Consider the following 16,406-nt stretch of genomic DNA (forward strand, 5'->3'; position numbering starts at 1 on the left):
ACAGGCCCTGCGGAAAGAAATCAGATCCCGCAGGGCCCTGGTCTCATGAGGCAGAGCGTTCCCCCAGGCTGGAGCCAGTGTCGAGAAGGCCCTGGCTCTGGTTCAAGCTAATCTAACTTCCTGAGGGCCCAGGACCACTAGGGTGTTGCTATATGTGGACCTTGAGGCTCTCCGTTGGGCAGACCAGGAGAGGCGGTCCCGTAAGTATGAGGGTCCTAGGCCATGAAGTTGGGTGAATCTCCTGACTTTGCCTTTTCTTTTTGTAACTTCAAAGGTTAATTGTTTTTAAGCAGTATATATTTGATTCACTCTCTTTAATCATTTGTAAAAAATGCTAGCGTATTTGTGTGTACACACAGCAGGGGTTGGTTCATGTTAGTGACAGACTGTTTAGCTCTTTATATTCTGCACTGCTAAGACCTCCTCTGTGACAGGTTTTGTTCTGGAAAAAGAGGCTAGAGGCATCTATAGACTGTGATACCCAAAGGTTAAACTGCAGAAGCAGACCTTCTGTCATCAATTTAGTGAGTGATTGCTGCTGGTGAGGTTTCCTAGGGAGCAAAACAGCTTTCTCCATGAGTCAGCAGAGCCTGCTTAAATCTCAGACAGTTCTGCCTAGTAGAAAGGTCTTTTGCCACCAACAAATATGATTCTAGTGTTCTAGTAGTTTGGTTTATTGTTTGTTTGCTTTTTTAAGCATTCGGAATATGCCGGACAAAAGTGATGTTACATCCTAGACTATCTCATAGTGCTCATGCATCGTGTGGCATCATGAATTTCAAGTACAGCCTATCAGGAAGGGAATGCAAATCCTTTTAACTAAGGCTCAAATTTTCCCAAGCAGCTTCACAAGGGAGTAAGTCTCACCAAACTCAGTGGGATTTACTTCTGAGGAAGGATGTTTGAATCTGTACATAATGCTTGTTAAAATGGTATTGCTATTCCTGTTTGGGATACAAATTCTATACATTCTGTTAGGAATGTGTGTGTCCTGTTCTCTTTATTCATTGCTACCCATAATACAAGCTTTCTTAGGCAGCAATCCTATGAATGCTTGAGAGAGAGAGACCCCACTGAACTCAGTGGCATTTATTTAGGAATAAATAATGGACTGCTCAACTCTAACATGGGTCAGTGCAGGCATCACAATAAACCACAGTTTACCGTGATGGGAATGAGCTGCAGTGAGTCTTGGGTTCACAAACTGAATTTTTTTGCTTTTTTTATTATAAACTGTACTGTCATTTTGTCCTTATGCAGTGAACCAATTTAGTTTATTTATGATGTGTGTGAAATAATCCAGCTTCAAATAATGGGCTTGTTTGTTATGTTCAGCATTTGAATGCAAGGCTAAATTATTGTTAACCAGAAAGGGGAGGACAAAGTTGTGCCAAAGGAGAAGGGAGAGGGCCATAGCTGTCAACCTTCCCTTTTTTTGCGGGAAATTCTCTTATTCCAGCACTGTTTCCCGCTGCTATCCTGGATTGTTAGCTATCCCGTAGACTGGATAGGTGAGGCTGCTGATCCCTTATTTTCATAGAATCATACAATCATAGAGTTGGAAGAGACCACAAGGGCCATTGAGTCCAACCCCCTGCCAAGCAGGAAACACCATCAGAGCACTCCTGACATATGGTTGTCAAGCCTCTGCTTAAAGACCTCCAAAGAAGGAGACTCCACCACACTCCTTGGCAGCAAATTCCACTGTTGAACAGCTCTTACTGTCAGGAAGTTCTTCCTAATGTTTAGGTGGAATCTTCTTTCTTGTAGTTTGGATCCATTGCTCCGTGTCCGTTTCTCTGGAGCAGCAGAAACCAACCTTTCTCCCTCCTCTATGTGACATCCTTTTATATATTTGAACATGGCTATCATATCACCCCTTAACCTCCTCTTCTCCAGGCTAAACATGCCCAGCTCCCTTAGCCGTTCCTCATAAGGCATCGTTTCCAGGCTTTTGACCATTTTGGTTGCCCTCCTCTGGACACGTTCCAGTTTGTCAGTGTCCTTCTTGAACTGTGGTGCCCAGAACTGGACACAGTACTCCAGGTGAGGTCTGACCAGAGCAGAATACAGTGGCACTATTACTTCCCTTGATCTAGATGCTATACTCCTATTGATGCAGCCCAGAATTGCATTGGCTTTTTTAGCTGCCGCGTCACACTGTTGGCTCATGTCAAGTTTGTGGTCAACCAAGACTCCTAGATCCTTTTCACATGTACTGCTCTCATGCCAGGTGTCACCCATCTTGTATTTGTGCCTCTCATTTTTTTTGCCCAAGTGCAGTACTTTACATTTCTCCCTGTTAAAATTCATCTTGTTTGTTTTGGCCCAGTTCTCTAATCTGTCAAGGTCATTTTGAAGTGTGATCCTGTCCTCTGGGGTGTTAGCCACCCCTCCCAGTTTGGTGTCATCTGCAAATTTGATCAGGATGCCCTTGAGTCCATCATCCAAGTCGTTGATAAAGATGTTGAATAAGACTGGGCCCAAGACAGAACCCTGTGGCACCCCACTAGTAACTCTTCTCCAGGATGAAGAGGAACCATTGATGAGCACCTTTTGGGTTCGGTCAGTCAGCTAGTTACAAATCCACTGAGTGGTAGCATAGTCAAGACCGCATTTTACCACCTTCTTTACAAGAATATCATGGGGCACCTTGTCAAATGCCTTGCTGAAATCAAGGTAGGCTACATCCACTGCGTTCCCTTCATCTACCAGGCTTGTAATTCTGTCAAAAAACGAGATCAGGTTAGTCTGACATGACTTATTTTTCAGAAATCCATGCTGACTATTGGTGATCACAGCATTCCTTTCTAGGTGCTCACAGACTGTTTGCTTAATGATCTGCTCCAGAATCTTCCCTGGTATTGATGACAGACTGACTGGGCAGTAATTATTTGGGTCCTCTCTTTTTCCCTTTTTGAAAATAGGGACAACATTTGCCCTCCTCCAGTCTGCCGGGACTTCGCCTGTTTTCCAGGAATTCTCAAAGATGACTGCCAGTGGTTCTGAGATCACATCTGCCAGTTCTTTTAATACTCTTGGATGCAGTTCATCTGGCCCTGGAGACTTGAATACATCTAAACTAGCCAAGTATTCTTGTACTATCTCCTTAGTTATTCTGGGCTGTGTTTCCTCTGCTGAATCATTTGCTCCAAATTCTTCAGGTCGGGCATTGTTTTCTTTATCGGAGAAGACTGAGGCAAAGAAGGCATTGAGGAGTTCAGCCCTTTCTGTGTCCCCTGTTTGCATTTCACCATCTTCTCCTCTGAGTGACCCCACTGTTTCTTTGTTCTTCCTTTTGCTACGAACATACCCATAAAAGCCTTTTTTGTTGCTTTTAACCTCTCTAGCAAGCCTGAGTTCATTCTGTGCTTTAGCTTTTCTGACTTTGTGTCTACACGTGCTGGCTATTTGTTTGAATTCCTCTTTGGTGGTTTCCCCCCTTTTCCATTTTTTGTACACATCCTTTTTTAATCTTAACTCAGTTAAAAGTTCTTTAGATAGCCACCCTGGCTTCTTTAGGCACCTTCCATGTTTCTGTCTCATTGGTATTGCCTGAAGTTGTGCTTTTACTATGTCCCTCTTAACAAACTCCCAGCCATCATGAACTCTCTTTTCCATGGGATCTCACCCAGCACTTCCCTAAGTTTTATGAAGTCGGCTTTCTTAAAGTCAAGAAATTGAGTTACAGATAGGTAGCCGTGTTGGTCTGCCATAGTCAAAACAAAATAAAAAAATTCCTTCCAGTAGCACCTTAAAGACCAACTAAGTTAGTTCTAGGTATGAGCTTTCGTGTGCATGCACACTTCTTCAGATACACTGAAACAGAAGTCACCAGACCCTTCTATATAGTGAGAAGGTGGGGAGGGGTATTACTCAGAAGGGTGGTGGGAATGGGTGATTGGCAGATAGCTGTGATGAACCTTCTCACTATATAGAAGGGTCTGGTGACTTCTGTTTCAGTGTATCTGAAGAAGTGTGCATGCACACGAAAGCTCATACCTAGAACTAACTTAGTTGGTCTTTAAGGTGCTACTGGAAGGAATTTTTTTATTTTGTCAAGAAATTGAGTCCTAGTATGCTTGGCTGCTCCTTTCCGCTGTATAGTAAACTTCAGAAGACCATGATCACTCGCGCCTAATGATCCTTCCACTTCTTCCTCACTAACCAGGTCATCAACATTGGTTAGGAGCAGATCTAAAATGGCTGTTCCTCTTGTTGCTTCTCCCACTTTCTGGACAATGAAGTTGTCTGCAAGGCCAGAGAGGAATCTGTTTGACCTTATGCTCTTGGCTGAGTTTGACATCCAACAAATATCCGGGTAATTGAAGTCCCCCATTACTACTATCTCCCTTCCTTTTGCATGCTTGGCCATCTGTTCCAGGAAGGCATCATCTATGTCCTCCGTTTGGCTTGGGGATCTATAGTAAACTCCCACAATGAGGTCCCTGTTATTCTTCTCTCCCTTAATTTTGACCCAAATGCTCTCACTTTGGCTTTGAGGTTCTAAATCTTGGATCTCTTCACAGGTATACACATCCCTGACATATAACACCTCTCCTCCTCCTTCTTGTCTGGTCTGTTTCTCTGAAATAGATTGTATCCCTCCATTATTACATTCCAGTCGTGGGACTTATCCCACCAGGTTTTCGAGGCTGCTGATCCCTTATTTTCAAATCTGAAAGTTGACAGCTATGGAGAAGGCTGATGCGTGAGTCTCACTGCGGTTTGTAGGTGTCATGATAATCAACAGTTTAGCAGGATGCGTGAATTGGCTCTAGGGTTTGCATGCCCAGGCGCAGCCCCACCTCCCTTCTGGGAGCCAGACCTCAGGATCAAGGAATAGGCATGACAACATATTTGAGATTAAAATGACCACAACTTTATTAAATTTCAGATGTAGGAAACCTTGGCTTAGGCATTAGGTGTGTATCCCTCTCAGCCCCCTGCTGGGGGTCTGAGGCAAGACAGAGTCAATTCAGGAATCTGGGACACTGCAAAATGTGTTTACACAGCTGACTGCCTCCTGCATTGCTGAGGGGAGCTCTATGGCCCGCTGCTGTGTGCTTGTGGTCAGCGACTCGCTTCAAGACCCCTCTAACAGGGAACCCTGATATCGCCGCCACAAAAGGGGTGAGTCACCACACCACTCCTTCTTTGATTGTTAGACTAAAGGATTCCACCCAAGGCCTAAAACCGCCAAAGTTGTGACAATTGCTATGGGGAAGGCAAAACCTGCAGAGCAGGGGAAATTCCTTCCCGACTTTGAGAAAAACAGCAACCGTCTTCCGACCATAGCAACGCCCATGGACCTGAAGGAGAAAGGTTAGCCTGTAAAGAAGGATAAAGTTACGAGGGAAAGCTGGGTGGGTGATGCTCTGGGGTTCAACTGTGCTGCCGCCATCAGCTCCGGCCCCCTTTCCTACTTTTGGAGGGGACCAGAGTGAAGCCTGATCCAATGCGGTCCCCTCCTCTTGCCCCCACCCCCCAAGCTGCTCCGGATAGGTCAAATTTGAATTTTGGGTTTGGTGGCAACCCCAGTAAGTTTATTGGCATGCTTTTGATGCTTTGTTATTATAGCATAGTGTTTTTATGTTGTATGCCACCCTTTTTTATTTTCTGTGAAAGTGCAGTTTATAAAGATTCAAATAAATAAATGTGGGAATAAAATGTCCACAGCAACTTCAAGAGACACATCCCCAAAAATTGCTTTAAAGAGGGAGATGGTTCAAGAGAGTTTAATGTATGATGATAACAACTGCTAACTCCATTGCATTGGAAATCAGTTCATTGCCCCACCAACAGCTATAAAACATTTGTCAAGCAAAGCTCAATGTACTTCATGATACCCCTATATGCTCAGCCAACCAAAATGAAAGTCATCCATTCTCCCCTTTATGTTTCACTGATGAAAATCTTTCAAGCTTATACATTTCAATGAATGCTACAGTGCTGCAGAGAGTTTAGACGTAGATGCTCTTTCCCCTCTCACTTAATTTGAAATGGCCCTTTAATGTGGGAACTTAGGAAGGACACAGAGAATAAATCACCTGCCACTGAATTGCACTAGTCAAGCCTGACGTGAGATGTTGTGGCAAATTTGTTGAAGCTTTGAAGTTATTACACTTTGACAGTTATTATGAAGGTATAAGGATATAATACTCGACTGATATATATTCACCATAACAGAGCTACTGCTGAGCTTTGCCCAAAGTGAATAATTTTGAGGTTCCTTCTAACCTGGGTGAAAGAAATTTCTGGGACACTTCAAGGGAAGCAAAATGGGTTTGATAAGACAAGCAAACCTTCAGAGAGAGGCTACACACATTCCTACTGGAAACTCACAGAAAACAGCAGTGCAGCTTGTTGCTGAAGCTGTGTTGTGGTTCTCTCGTCCGCCTCTCAGTGAAGAAATCTTCCACAGAGTGGACAAAGTAGAGCATTAAAAAATGTCTCAGAGGGAGCTTTATAAACCCCTATACTCTATTATCTTCCCAAAGAGTCTGTTTACACTGCTAGCAAGTGGCCATCTAAAGAAAAGCTAGTGTGAATTAGTACTTTTGGCAACAATCCTGCAGGAAACATCTTACGCCATCATTGTGAGAATGGAGCCATGTAGGCACCCAGTCATGTGGAGTCTATGTGGAGTGTGAGTAATTTCAAAATTTGTGAAAATGACTTGGGTGGACCAAAACAGTCACTCTCAATTTATCACAATTCAGCAGCTGGTAAATTGTGGGGGTGGGGGTGGGTGGGTTTGGCCATTTTGGCCATTCCTGTGCCCAAAATTCAAATGTTGTCAGGGAAGGGAGGAAGTTTTTTGTACAGTGGAGCAGAGCTTCTTGCACCCCCCCCCCGCTTTATTCTTTTAAAAGCACCTGTCTCTGGCAAAAGCTTCAGTGGCATAGGAGGCAGCGAGAACTTCCCTCCTTGCCATGGCAGATTTGAAAAGTTTTTTAAAAAGGAAACTTTTTTTAAAAAAAACACACACTTTCTGCTCTTCCCCTCAAAATGGGAAAATCAATTTACACACACTCTTCTTCCATCTCTAGCAGGTGTATAATCAGAATTAAAGTGTGGTAGTTAAGTTTTACTCAGAATAGGGGGCCATCAGGTGGCGCGTTGGAAGATGGCCGACAATAACATCTCTCTGACCCATACGAGGTAATTAAGGGGCTGCTATGGGAAGTATGCAGCCTTCCCTTTCCCCCCAGGATGTGGGGGACCCTGTCTTGCCAGCAGTGTTCACAATGCACCCCCGATCCGAGAGATGGGGGTGCTGAACACTTGGCACGAGCCCTCAGTGAAGTCAGCTCTTCCTGACGCCGATTCTAATTAGCGCGTGCTGGTTGCTTCAGCTCGGAATTATAATTGGAAATATACGATTGGAAAGGAAGCTGAAGCACATACATCAAGTAAAGCTCGAGATAAGGCTGCTGATTAATGGATCTCTGTGACCGGGAGTGACGGACAGATAAGTAAATCTTTTGATGAATTACCACTAGGAGACTGTATGTTTGGAATGAAGGGGGGGTGGAGGAAAAAACCTTTTTTTCTTTACACGATGTGATATTAATGACCCTTCACCCCAGAAAGAAATAAGATCGTCGCGTTTTTATCAATCATAAGCAGGATTTTAAGAACTGTGTGGGGATGGATTACAACAGAAGAGAAGACTGGTGAACGGTGAGGAAGAGGAAAATTTTTATGACGCAGTTAAAAAATGGCGTCTCGCCAAGACAGGCTTGCCGGAGAAAGAAGGACAGGGGGGAGGAGAATCAGGATCGTTCAAAAGAGAAGGAGTGTTAGAATGTAAGTTTGACCTGACAGAGCCCCCTGATCTGTTTGATATATCTGGCTAGCCTGAGGAAAAATAAAGGACAGACCAAAGGTTAACTTTGTTTATGGAAGAGACGAACAGAGGCTGTCCCTGAGAGAGATAGTTTTTGAAGAGTACAAAACCCACACAGAGACGCCAGTTTCCAGTCTGCTTGTGAGAACCATCAGAGATTGCAAAGAAAGGAATATATGATAACAATAAGATGAGAAAGAAAGTAATAAAGGACTATCCGGATCGAACTGGATAGAACTGTCTAATTTAAAGCAGTAAAATATGTGATGCCTGGAGCTATCCGGAATTTTGGACTCGTGCTTGATGTATGGGTACCCTTAACAAAATTTAAAATTTGGCTGTATAATCTGGAACTAATGTGATTTGAATAATGTGATGTGATTGGCCTGTTAATAAAAATTATAACTCAATCATGTTCAGTGGTTTCAATAGGTGGTGTTCCACTATGTTTTATTCAGAGTAGATTTATTGAATAATAGAACAATAGAATTGTAGATTTGGAAGGAACCCCAGGAGTCATCTGGTCCAACCGCCTGCAATGCAGGAATTTCAGCTGCAGCATCCCTGACAGGTGGCCCTCCAACCTCTGCTTAGAAACCTCCAAGGAAGGAGAGTCCACCACCTCCGGAGGGAGACTGTTCCACTGAAATTAGGTAACATGGCAAAATTTTACTAATGTCTACTCTGAGTAAATCTAAGTGGAATGCCACCCACAATCTTTCAGCTGGGGTAATTTCCAAGAAAGCTCTGTTAGTTATTAAACAGTATAAATACCTGTCTTTCCATCTAACTTCTCAGGGGCTGGAGGCTGGTGTCCATCAGACAGTGATCATTACCAGTGGCTGCAAGTGGATTTTGGCAATAGGAAGCAGATCAGCTCTATTGCTACTCAAGGCAGATACAGCAGCTCTGACTGGGTGACGCAGTACCGGATGCTCTATAGTGATACCGGGAGAAACTGGAAGCCATATCACCAAGACGGAAATGTCTGGGTAAGTGATTTGCCCAATGGCACGACGTTGCTCTCTGTTTATGTTCTTGAAATATACCTTATTTCACCGGGAATCTAGTGGGTTGTGTTGAGGGTTGACTCTGAAATCAGGTATGTTTCCTTCTACACAAATCATAGCAGACTGCCTTCCTGCCCTGTGGATGGAGTTACATTTGTTTTCTGAATATGTTGTGATGGGATTCTTGTCTGATAGTACTTTGTCTCTTATGGGGTAAAGGGTCATGTTTTCAGGGATGAGTGGATATAAATATGAAATTCATGAAAATGTAGAAAAATATTTTAATCTAGAAAGAAGTGCAACAAATGGGAAGCATGGCAGAGGTTTATAAAATGGTGGGGAGAAAGTGGAGAGAGAATTTTCCTTTCTTTCATATGGCTAGAACTCCAGTTCATCCAATGAAAACCATCTGCAGGAAATTTTCAAAGGGACAGAGCACTTTAGAGAGACAACAGTGATTAGGGTTTTTATTTTAGAAAAAGATCAATTGAGAGACTCCTTTATAAAATTATGCATGGTGTGGGGAAAGTAGAGAGAGAGAAGTTTCTCCTCTCCCATTATACTGGAACACAGAGACATCCAATGTAAGTGGTGGCCAGGAGAGGCAGGGCAGGCAAAAGAAAGCCATTTACAGAATTTACTGCCGCAGGATGTGGTGACGGCCACTAAACCAGATGGCTTCAAAATGGGATTCAGCAAATTCATGGAGGGAAAAGGTGTCAGTGGCTGACTCTGTCCAGCCTCCAGTTTCAGAGTCAAAGAACAGAGGGAGAGAGCTCTCTTCACACTGTACCTCTGGGCTTCCCAAAAGCATGTGATTGATGCACTACTGCAGAAAATAGTGTTGAACAAGGTGGACTTTGGGGTTAGGGTTAGGGTCTGATCCAGCAGGGTTATTTTTATGTTCAGAATTTGGTACTACATGAAAAATCCAGCCGTTTGAGAAGCTCATCTCACTTTGAATGAAAAAGAAGCTTCTACACCTTATATAACCCTGGGGATAAGCTTAAAAGCATGTGACTAATTTTTGGTAGGATCCATGATGCCAACGCTGGGGTCAGTGTGATTTCCCAGTGGTGAGAGGCGCCTTGCACAACTCCTGGATTCTTCCCATGACAAGCAGTAGCAGAAGAAATTAAACCAATTGAGCTAATATTCACAAATGTGCTTATTTCACATAATTTATAGAAACTGTGACATTCAGCATTTCTTGGTGCAGCATTTTGGAATTACTGTTTTTAAAGTATAGAGTATATATTTAGCCTCACATAGTACCTTGCTGGGCTTGCTGCACTCTCTTCACAAACCTAAAGCGCAGTGATTCCCTGGTAATGGCGTACATATCTCGACTTAAATGAGAAAGTAGAGGAACAAGAAACTCAAAGTGCAGAGTTCAGCAATATTCGTGCAAAAGCAGTTTAATATCAAATGAAACAGCCAGGGGACAAAATCTGGGAAATGAAGGAATGAATAATAACGAATGAGCAGCAGTTTGGGAGCATGCAGTGGGAGGGAGCATGGATATTCTGAGCAAGTAATTTTTAAAAAAGATATCAAGGAGAACAAACTGTGACAATCTCCATAAAATGTTGAAATGACCCTTTTCTGTATGCATTAGGGAAAGAAGTTCTATAATTACCTGCTAGGTAAGAAAGAAATCGAACATCACACAGTGAGATGGAGTACTTTCAAGGTGAATTTAGAGAAAGCTTTCTGTTTCTGCAAAGGAAGCTTTCTGCCTTTACCCTCTTCTGCTTTGGGATATGTTCCGTTTTCTTTGATTGCTAATAACATTAGTGAGGCTTTTCTTTGTATGGAATTGGTTTCTTCTTGCAACTTCATGTACAGTATGATGAAATTCAGATTTTTCATCAGCAAACTTTGGACATTTTGGGAAAGGATATGAAGTTCACCTATAGTATCTATCGTACATGCCTGTACTCCAACGTAAGGATGTACATAGGACTGATGTAAATGCATACATACACTTTCCATTCATGCTGACTTATCAGGAACTGTCCTTATTTTGTAGTGCTTGTCTTTGCGTAAGTTATTTTCTCTTTCTGATGTGTCCCGTGTCCCCGTTCTGGTATAGGAAAATAAATATATGAAGAAAACATGTTGTCTTTCAAGGAAGCAAGTCTCCCGCCTTTTTATATAATAATTATCCCATGCTAAATATTTAATGAATGAAGTGTGAAAGCACAACTACAAGTTCCATTATCAATAAGCAGTGGCTGCAGAGCCTGGCCTCAGGTAAACCTGCTCATCTGGGTGGAAGGCTGGGTTGGTATTCCTCACACTGCCATTGCATCTTACAAAAATGACCATGTTGACAGGACATGCAGAGTTGAAGCATTCATAGTCTTACATAATTTAAAAACCATCCATGATATTGTTGTGATTGATAAATGTTTATTAGACAACACAATAAAAAATAGACAAATTGCATGAACATACGCAAAATGCTTCAAACAGATGCACACAATTTTGAAAAGTGAAATTAAATCATTTTTAATTTGGCAGATAATGAAAGGGATTTGCTAAAAGAACAAAATACTTGCACATCAGAAGAGTTTAGTGCTCTAATTTTGGTATTTGCTTCAAAAGTAACATATTAACATAGTCAACAAAGCTGAACAAATTACTGAAAAGGTACTTACTCAAACCTTTCCATTGGTTTGATTACAATAACTCTTGGCACAATTTAACTTCTCTTTCTTTGCCTTCATTATCCTCAGCTTTATTTGTCCTCCCTGATATTTAACCTGATTGACTATCATGTTTGTCAGGGGCTCAGGAGCTGAGGCACAGGGAAGATGGGAGATGGAGAGCGAGGGGGAGGAATCCGAAGGGAGCGTAGGAGGGGACAGTGGTCCGAGGGATTCCATGAGCCTCTCCAGCGAATCGGAAGATTCACAGAAGGGAGCGCCAGTGGCCAGGGGCAGGGGGGTCCCAAGGGGAATGCCCCAGGAGCAAGGGGGCAGCAGGGACTCCCAGAGCAGTAGTTGGAAATCAGGACCAGCTTCCCCACCAGAGCAGAGTGGGGGGGAAGAGTCCCAGGCATCGGGGCCAGTGCTTTCCCCACCAGGGAGAGGAGACGAGGCAGAGTCTACCACGCCTCCCTCGGAGAGTCGAACAATGGAAGGGAGGTCAGATCCGGCCAGTGTCACGGAAGAGGGAAGCAGTGAGAGAAGTAGTGTAACGGTTAGGAGAAAGGTCACTGGGTTGGCGCGAGAAGCAAGTTCAAATGTACAGGAGCGCGGGACAGCAGAGAGTGAGGATTGGGAACCGGGTCCTAAAGCACGCTGGAGGCAGGGGGAGGAGCTAAGCGACTCAGCGTCGGAAGAGTCCAGAAAGGGCAATGCCCCAGAGGGCAGGAGGACCCAGAGGAGAAGAGAGCAGCGCAGGAGGTGGAGCAGGGCTAGGATCTTAAACTGGTGTGGAAGGGGCGGAGACTCAGACGGGACTTCGCTGATCTAGAGTTTAGACGTAGGGCTGCACGCTCTGGCTTTAAAATGGAAATTAAACTTCAATAAAGACTTTTGTACATAACATCAGCCTGGCGTTGGTCCTCTGTGAACTGGGACCTAGAGGCAGCTCTGACAATGTTCCACATGGTTTTGTTTAGGAATGTTAGTGACATAACAAGGAGAAAGATTCTTGGGGACAACAGGGGTACTTAACCAAACAAATATGGTTTAAAAATACCAGAAATAGGAGAGAAATAACGCAGTTACCTGTCTCAGTTGCAGGCTCACTGAGGTGGCCAGTTTGCACATTCAGAGCAGCACTTGGTACAATCCCAAACTGTACCACCTCCAGAACACTTCTGGCAGATTGGAAGTCCTTCATTTTAAGGGAGATGTTGAGATGGGGACACACTCCAGCCAGTTCCTCCCCTTATGAAAGTTCACGGGTGGTATGTTTTTATTCTATTTAGACCATTTCTATACTGCCTAATAGGTAAATAATATTTCTAAGCAAAGTAGGCAACTTAAACAACAGCAAATGTTTCCAAAAATAGCCTGTTACATGTACAAATGGTACATTAATACAAAATTACTAATAAATACAGACCAATACAGTGGTGCCTTGCAAGACGAAATTAATCCGTTCCGTGAGGCTCTTCGTCTAGCGGTTTTTTCGTCTTGCGAAGCAAGCCCATTGACGGCTTAGCGGATTAGCGCTATTAGCGCTATTAGCGGCTTATCGGCTTATCGGATAAGCAGATAAGCGGCTTAGCGGCTTAGAAAAAGGGGGGGGAGAAACCCCGCAGGAACTCGCAAGACATTTTCGTCTTGCGAAGCAAGCCCATAGGAAATTCGTTTTGCGAAGCACCTCCAAAACGGACAACCCTTTCGTCTAGCGGGTTTTCCGTCTTGCGAGGCGCTCGTCTTGCAGGGCACCACTGTATCAGTTCCTTTCCCTTCTGACTCACCTTTGTTCTCAGGTTCCTGGCTCCTACAAAGCACTGCACCCATCCACCCTGGCTCTTTTTTTTTTTTTTTTTTAAAGTAATATTTACAGTATTAAAGTTTCCACAAGGAAAAGGTTACAAAAATGATAAAAAGAAAACACTAAAAATACAAACACTAAAAAAAAAAAATAGTTAAAAAATAAATCCCTCTTTCTATATCTTACAGTTCATTTACTTATTTTCATGACTTCCTCACACCTCCCTTTTTTGTATTCCAATTCAGATATTTAATTTAGCAAATCCATACCCTCTCTATTTTCTCTTAATTCTTTGTCTTCACATATTATAATTTCGAATTTTCATCTAATATCAATCCCTTTTTACATATTCCTTTTAACATTATTGCTAAAACCACTTCGTTTCGTTCCAACATCATTTTAACATTCAATAATTTTACAATGTTTCAATAAATAGTCTTTAAATTTCTTCCAATCTTCTTCCACCAACTCTTCTCCCTGGTCTCGGATTCTGCCAGTCATTTCCACCAATTCCATATAGTCCATTACTTTCATCTGCCAATATTCCAAGGTGGGTAGATCTTGTGTCTTCCAATACTTTGCGATAAGTATTCTTGCTGTTGCTGTGGCATACATAAAAAAAGTTCTGTCCTTCTTTGGCACCAGTTGGCAGACCATGCCCAGGAGAAAGGCCTCTGGTTTCTTCAGGAAAGTATATTTAAATACCTTTTTCATTTCATTATAAATCATCTCCCAGAAAGCCTTAATCCTTGGGCACGTCCACCAAAGGTGAAATAATGTACCTTCAGTTTCTTTACATTTCCAGCATTTGTTATCGGGCAAATGGTAGATTTTTGCAAGCTTGACTGGAGTCATGTACCACCTGTATATCATTTTCATAATATTCTCTCGTAAGGCATTACATGCCGTAAATTTCATACCTGTGGTCCACAACTGTTCCCAGTCAGCAAACATAATGTTATGTCCAACATCTTGTGCCCATTTGATCATAGCAGATTTTACCGTTTCATCCTGAGTATTCCATTTCAACAGCAAGTTATACATTCTTGATAGTACCTTAGTTTTGGGTTCTAACAATTCTGTTTCCAATTTTGATTTTTCCACCTGGAAGCCAATTTTTTTACATCCACCCTGGCTCTTAGCAGGGCCTAAACAAACACAGCTGACCCACAAAATCTCACAAAGGAGGATTCCTGGAAACAACTGTTGTCGCTCAGTCTAGTCTCTCTCTCTCTCTCTCTCAGTTTCTTTTATATGGGCAGCCACCAAGGTGCATGGAGCTTCCTCAGGCTGCCTACGACAGGGCCCTATTCAGCCGTCACCTGCACTCTCCTCACCCAGGTCCAGGTGGAGCAGGTTTGTTGAGTTTCCCAGTGGGTCCAGTGAATGGCAAGTAGCTCACCCCTCCACTCAGCCATGGGGTATTATATGCTCACCCAAAGTAGATGCCAAATCTGTTGTGGTGAGGCAGAACATACCAGCTTAAAATCAACCCAGGCAACATGTGCATGTCTGTCCAATGGGAAAGGCTAAGGTTGTTATGGAAATGCTTTATGAGTAATTTGTGAATAATTTGTAATTGGGCAACATGGACCCACTGAGAGACCCCAGCAATGCTAACACTACATTATGTTTTAGATATGTGAAAATAAGTGTTAATAAACTTCACAAAAATAGTTTGTATGCTTCTCCAGCACATTTTCTTCTCTTTTTGGCCCTTAGAATGAGAAACTTAAATGCCAAATCTTCTCCCAGATTGCAGTGTATACAGATAGTAGAGTGATTAGATTTACACATGACTTTCATTATAGCAAAAGGTCAATGTATGATCGGAATTCTCTAAACTGTCATGCTTCATCTTTTAATGTCAGGAGATATTGATGTAATGAGGAAGCCAGCTGAAGAATAATACCATCAAAAATAAGTATTTTTGATCTTTTAAAAGACTGCCAAGAATGAAAGAACTTAATAGGTGGAGATTTGATAGCTGATTAATTTGGTGCCTCTACTAACCCTTCCCCCCTACTGTTAATTTAGGAAATTAAACAGGAATAACCAAACTTTCTAACCCCTGTTGTGTGCTGCTTAGAGGCCACTGTAAGCCTCTCAATTAAGGAATAAAATGGTGGAACTAAAAATAAAAATACTCTAAACATACTGTGTGTCTGCTTACAGATGATAAAAACAGAAAGAATGCAATCAGAGTTTTTAGTTGCAATTAAATTTTGAACCAAACCTTCTCAATTAAACCTCTGTTAGCTGTGTAATTCATATCATTATGATAATTTACATTAATACATCTGAATAGCCTGAAAATTTATGGCAGTTTCTTTATACTAAACAGTTGGTGTGTAGTGTCTACTTCTGGGTATGATTTTCTTTGGTATTTCCCGTCTGCCAGTCACATCCATTTGCTTTCCTGTATTTTAGCACTATATACCAACCTTCAAACCATTTGTGCCAATGCAAAGGAGATGGGTTAGATCCAGTAAAGTTGTGCTTGGCTTCCATTGAAATCAGTGGGATGGTTAGACACTGCTAACCTTTCACATTAATTTTAATCCTATACCTGAATCTAATCCTATAGTTTGCAAAGAATTATTTTCATGCTAATCTTTGCTATGTCATTCCAATTTTAGTATATGTGCTGCTGAAATGAGCACCAAAGAATTATTTTAACAACTTACACCCAAGCTTACTTTGCTAGTGACTAACAGGACAGGCAACCTTAGGAATTGAGCTTTTGTTAAATGAAACCATGTAGATGTTGCGTCAACATTCAGCTAACAGTGGAATTTCTTTCTGTGCCTTATTTGTGGAGACATCTTTCTGATATAGATGAATTGATCTGTTATGTGCACTTGAGACTATGCATGCAAGGCATTCTTGAAAACCCATCCTACTTTGGAATTATTTGATTATCTAACGGTGGGGCAGGGAGGCTCTGAGTATGTTTTCTGAACACAATGACAGCCTCCTGTTATGAAATGCCATTATTTCATATTAAATCTCTATACATATTATCATGACTGATTTACAAGATATTCCTCAGCTTTTATACAAACTGCTTATAGCAAGTTGTTTCC

General features: G+C 42.3%; 1 protein-coding gene across 1 annotated transcript in view; it reads left to right on the forward strand.

The window, feature by feature from the left end:
- The window catches only part of CNTNAP2 (contactin associated protein 2), a 1,010,375-nt gene that overhangs the window by 393,049 nt on the left and 600,920 nt on the right, over window positions 1–16,406 (forward strand). The window contains exon 3 of the mRNA XM_081881791.1: window positions 8,651–8,844. Coding sequence (XP_081737917.1) covers window positions 8,651–8,844 — 194 coding nt within the window. The remainder of the gene's footprint in view (window positions 1–8,650; window positions 8,845–16,406) is intronic.

Source organism: Podarcis erhardii (assembly GCF_964252035.2).
Source record: "Podarcis erhardii genome assembly, chromosome: 12".
Classification (NCBI taxonomy): domain Eukaryota; kingdom Metazoa; phylum Chordata; class Lepidosauria; order Squamata; family Lacertidae; genus Podarcis; species Podarcis erhardii.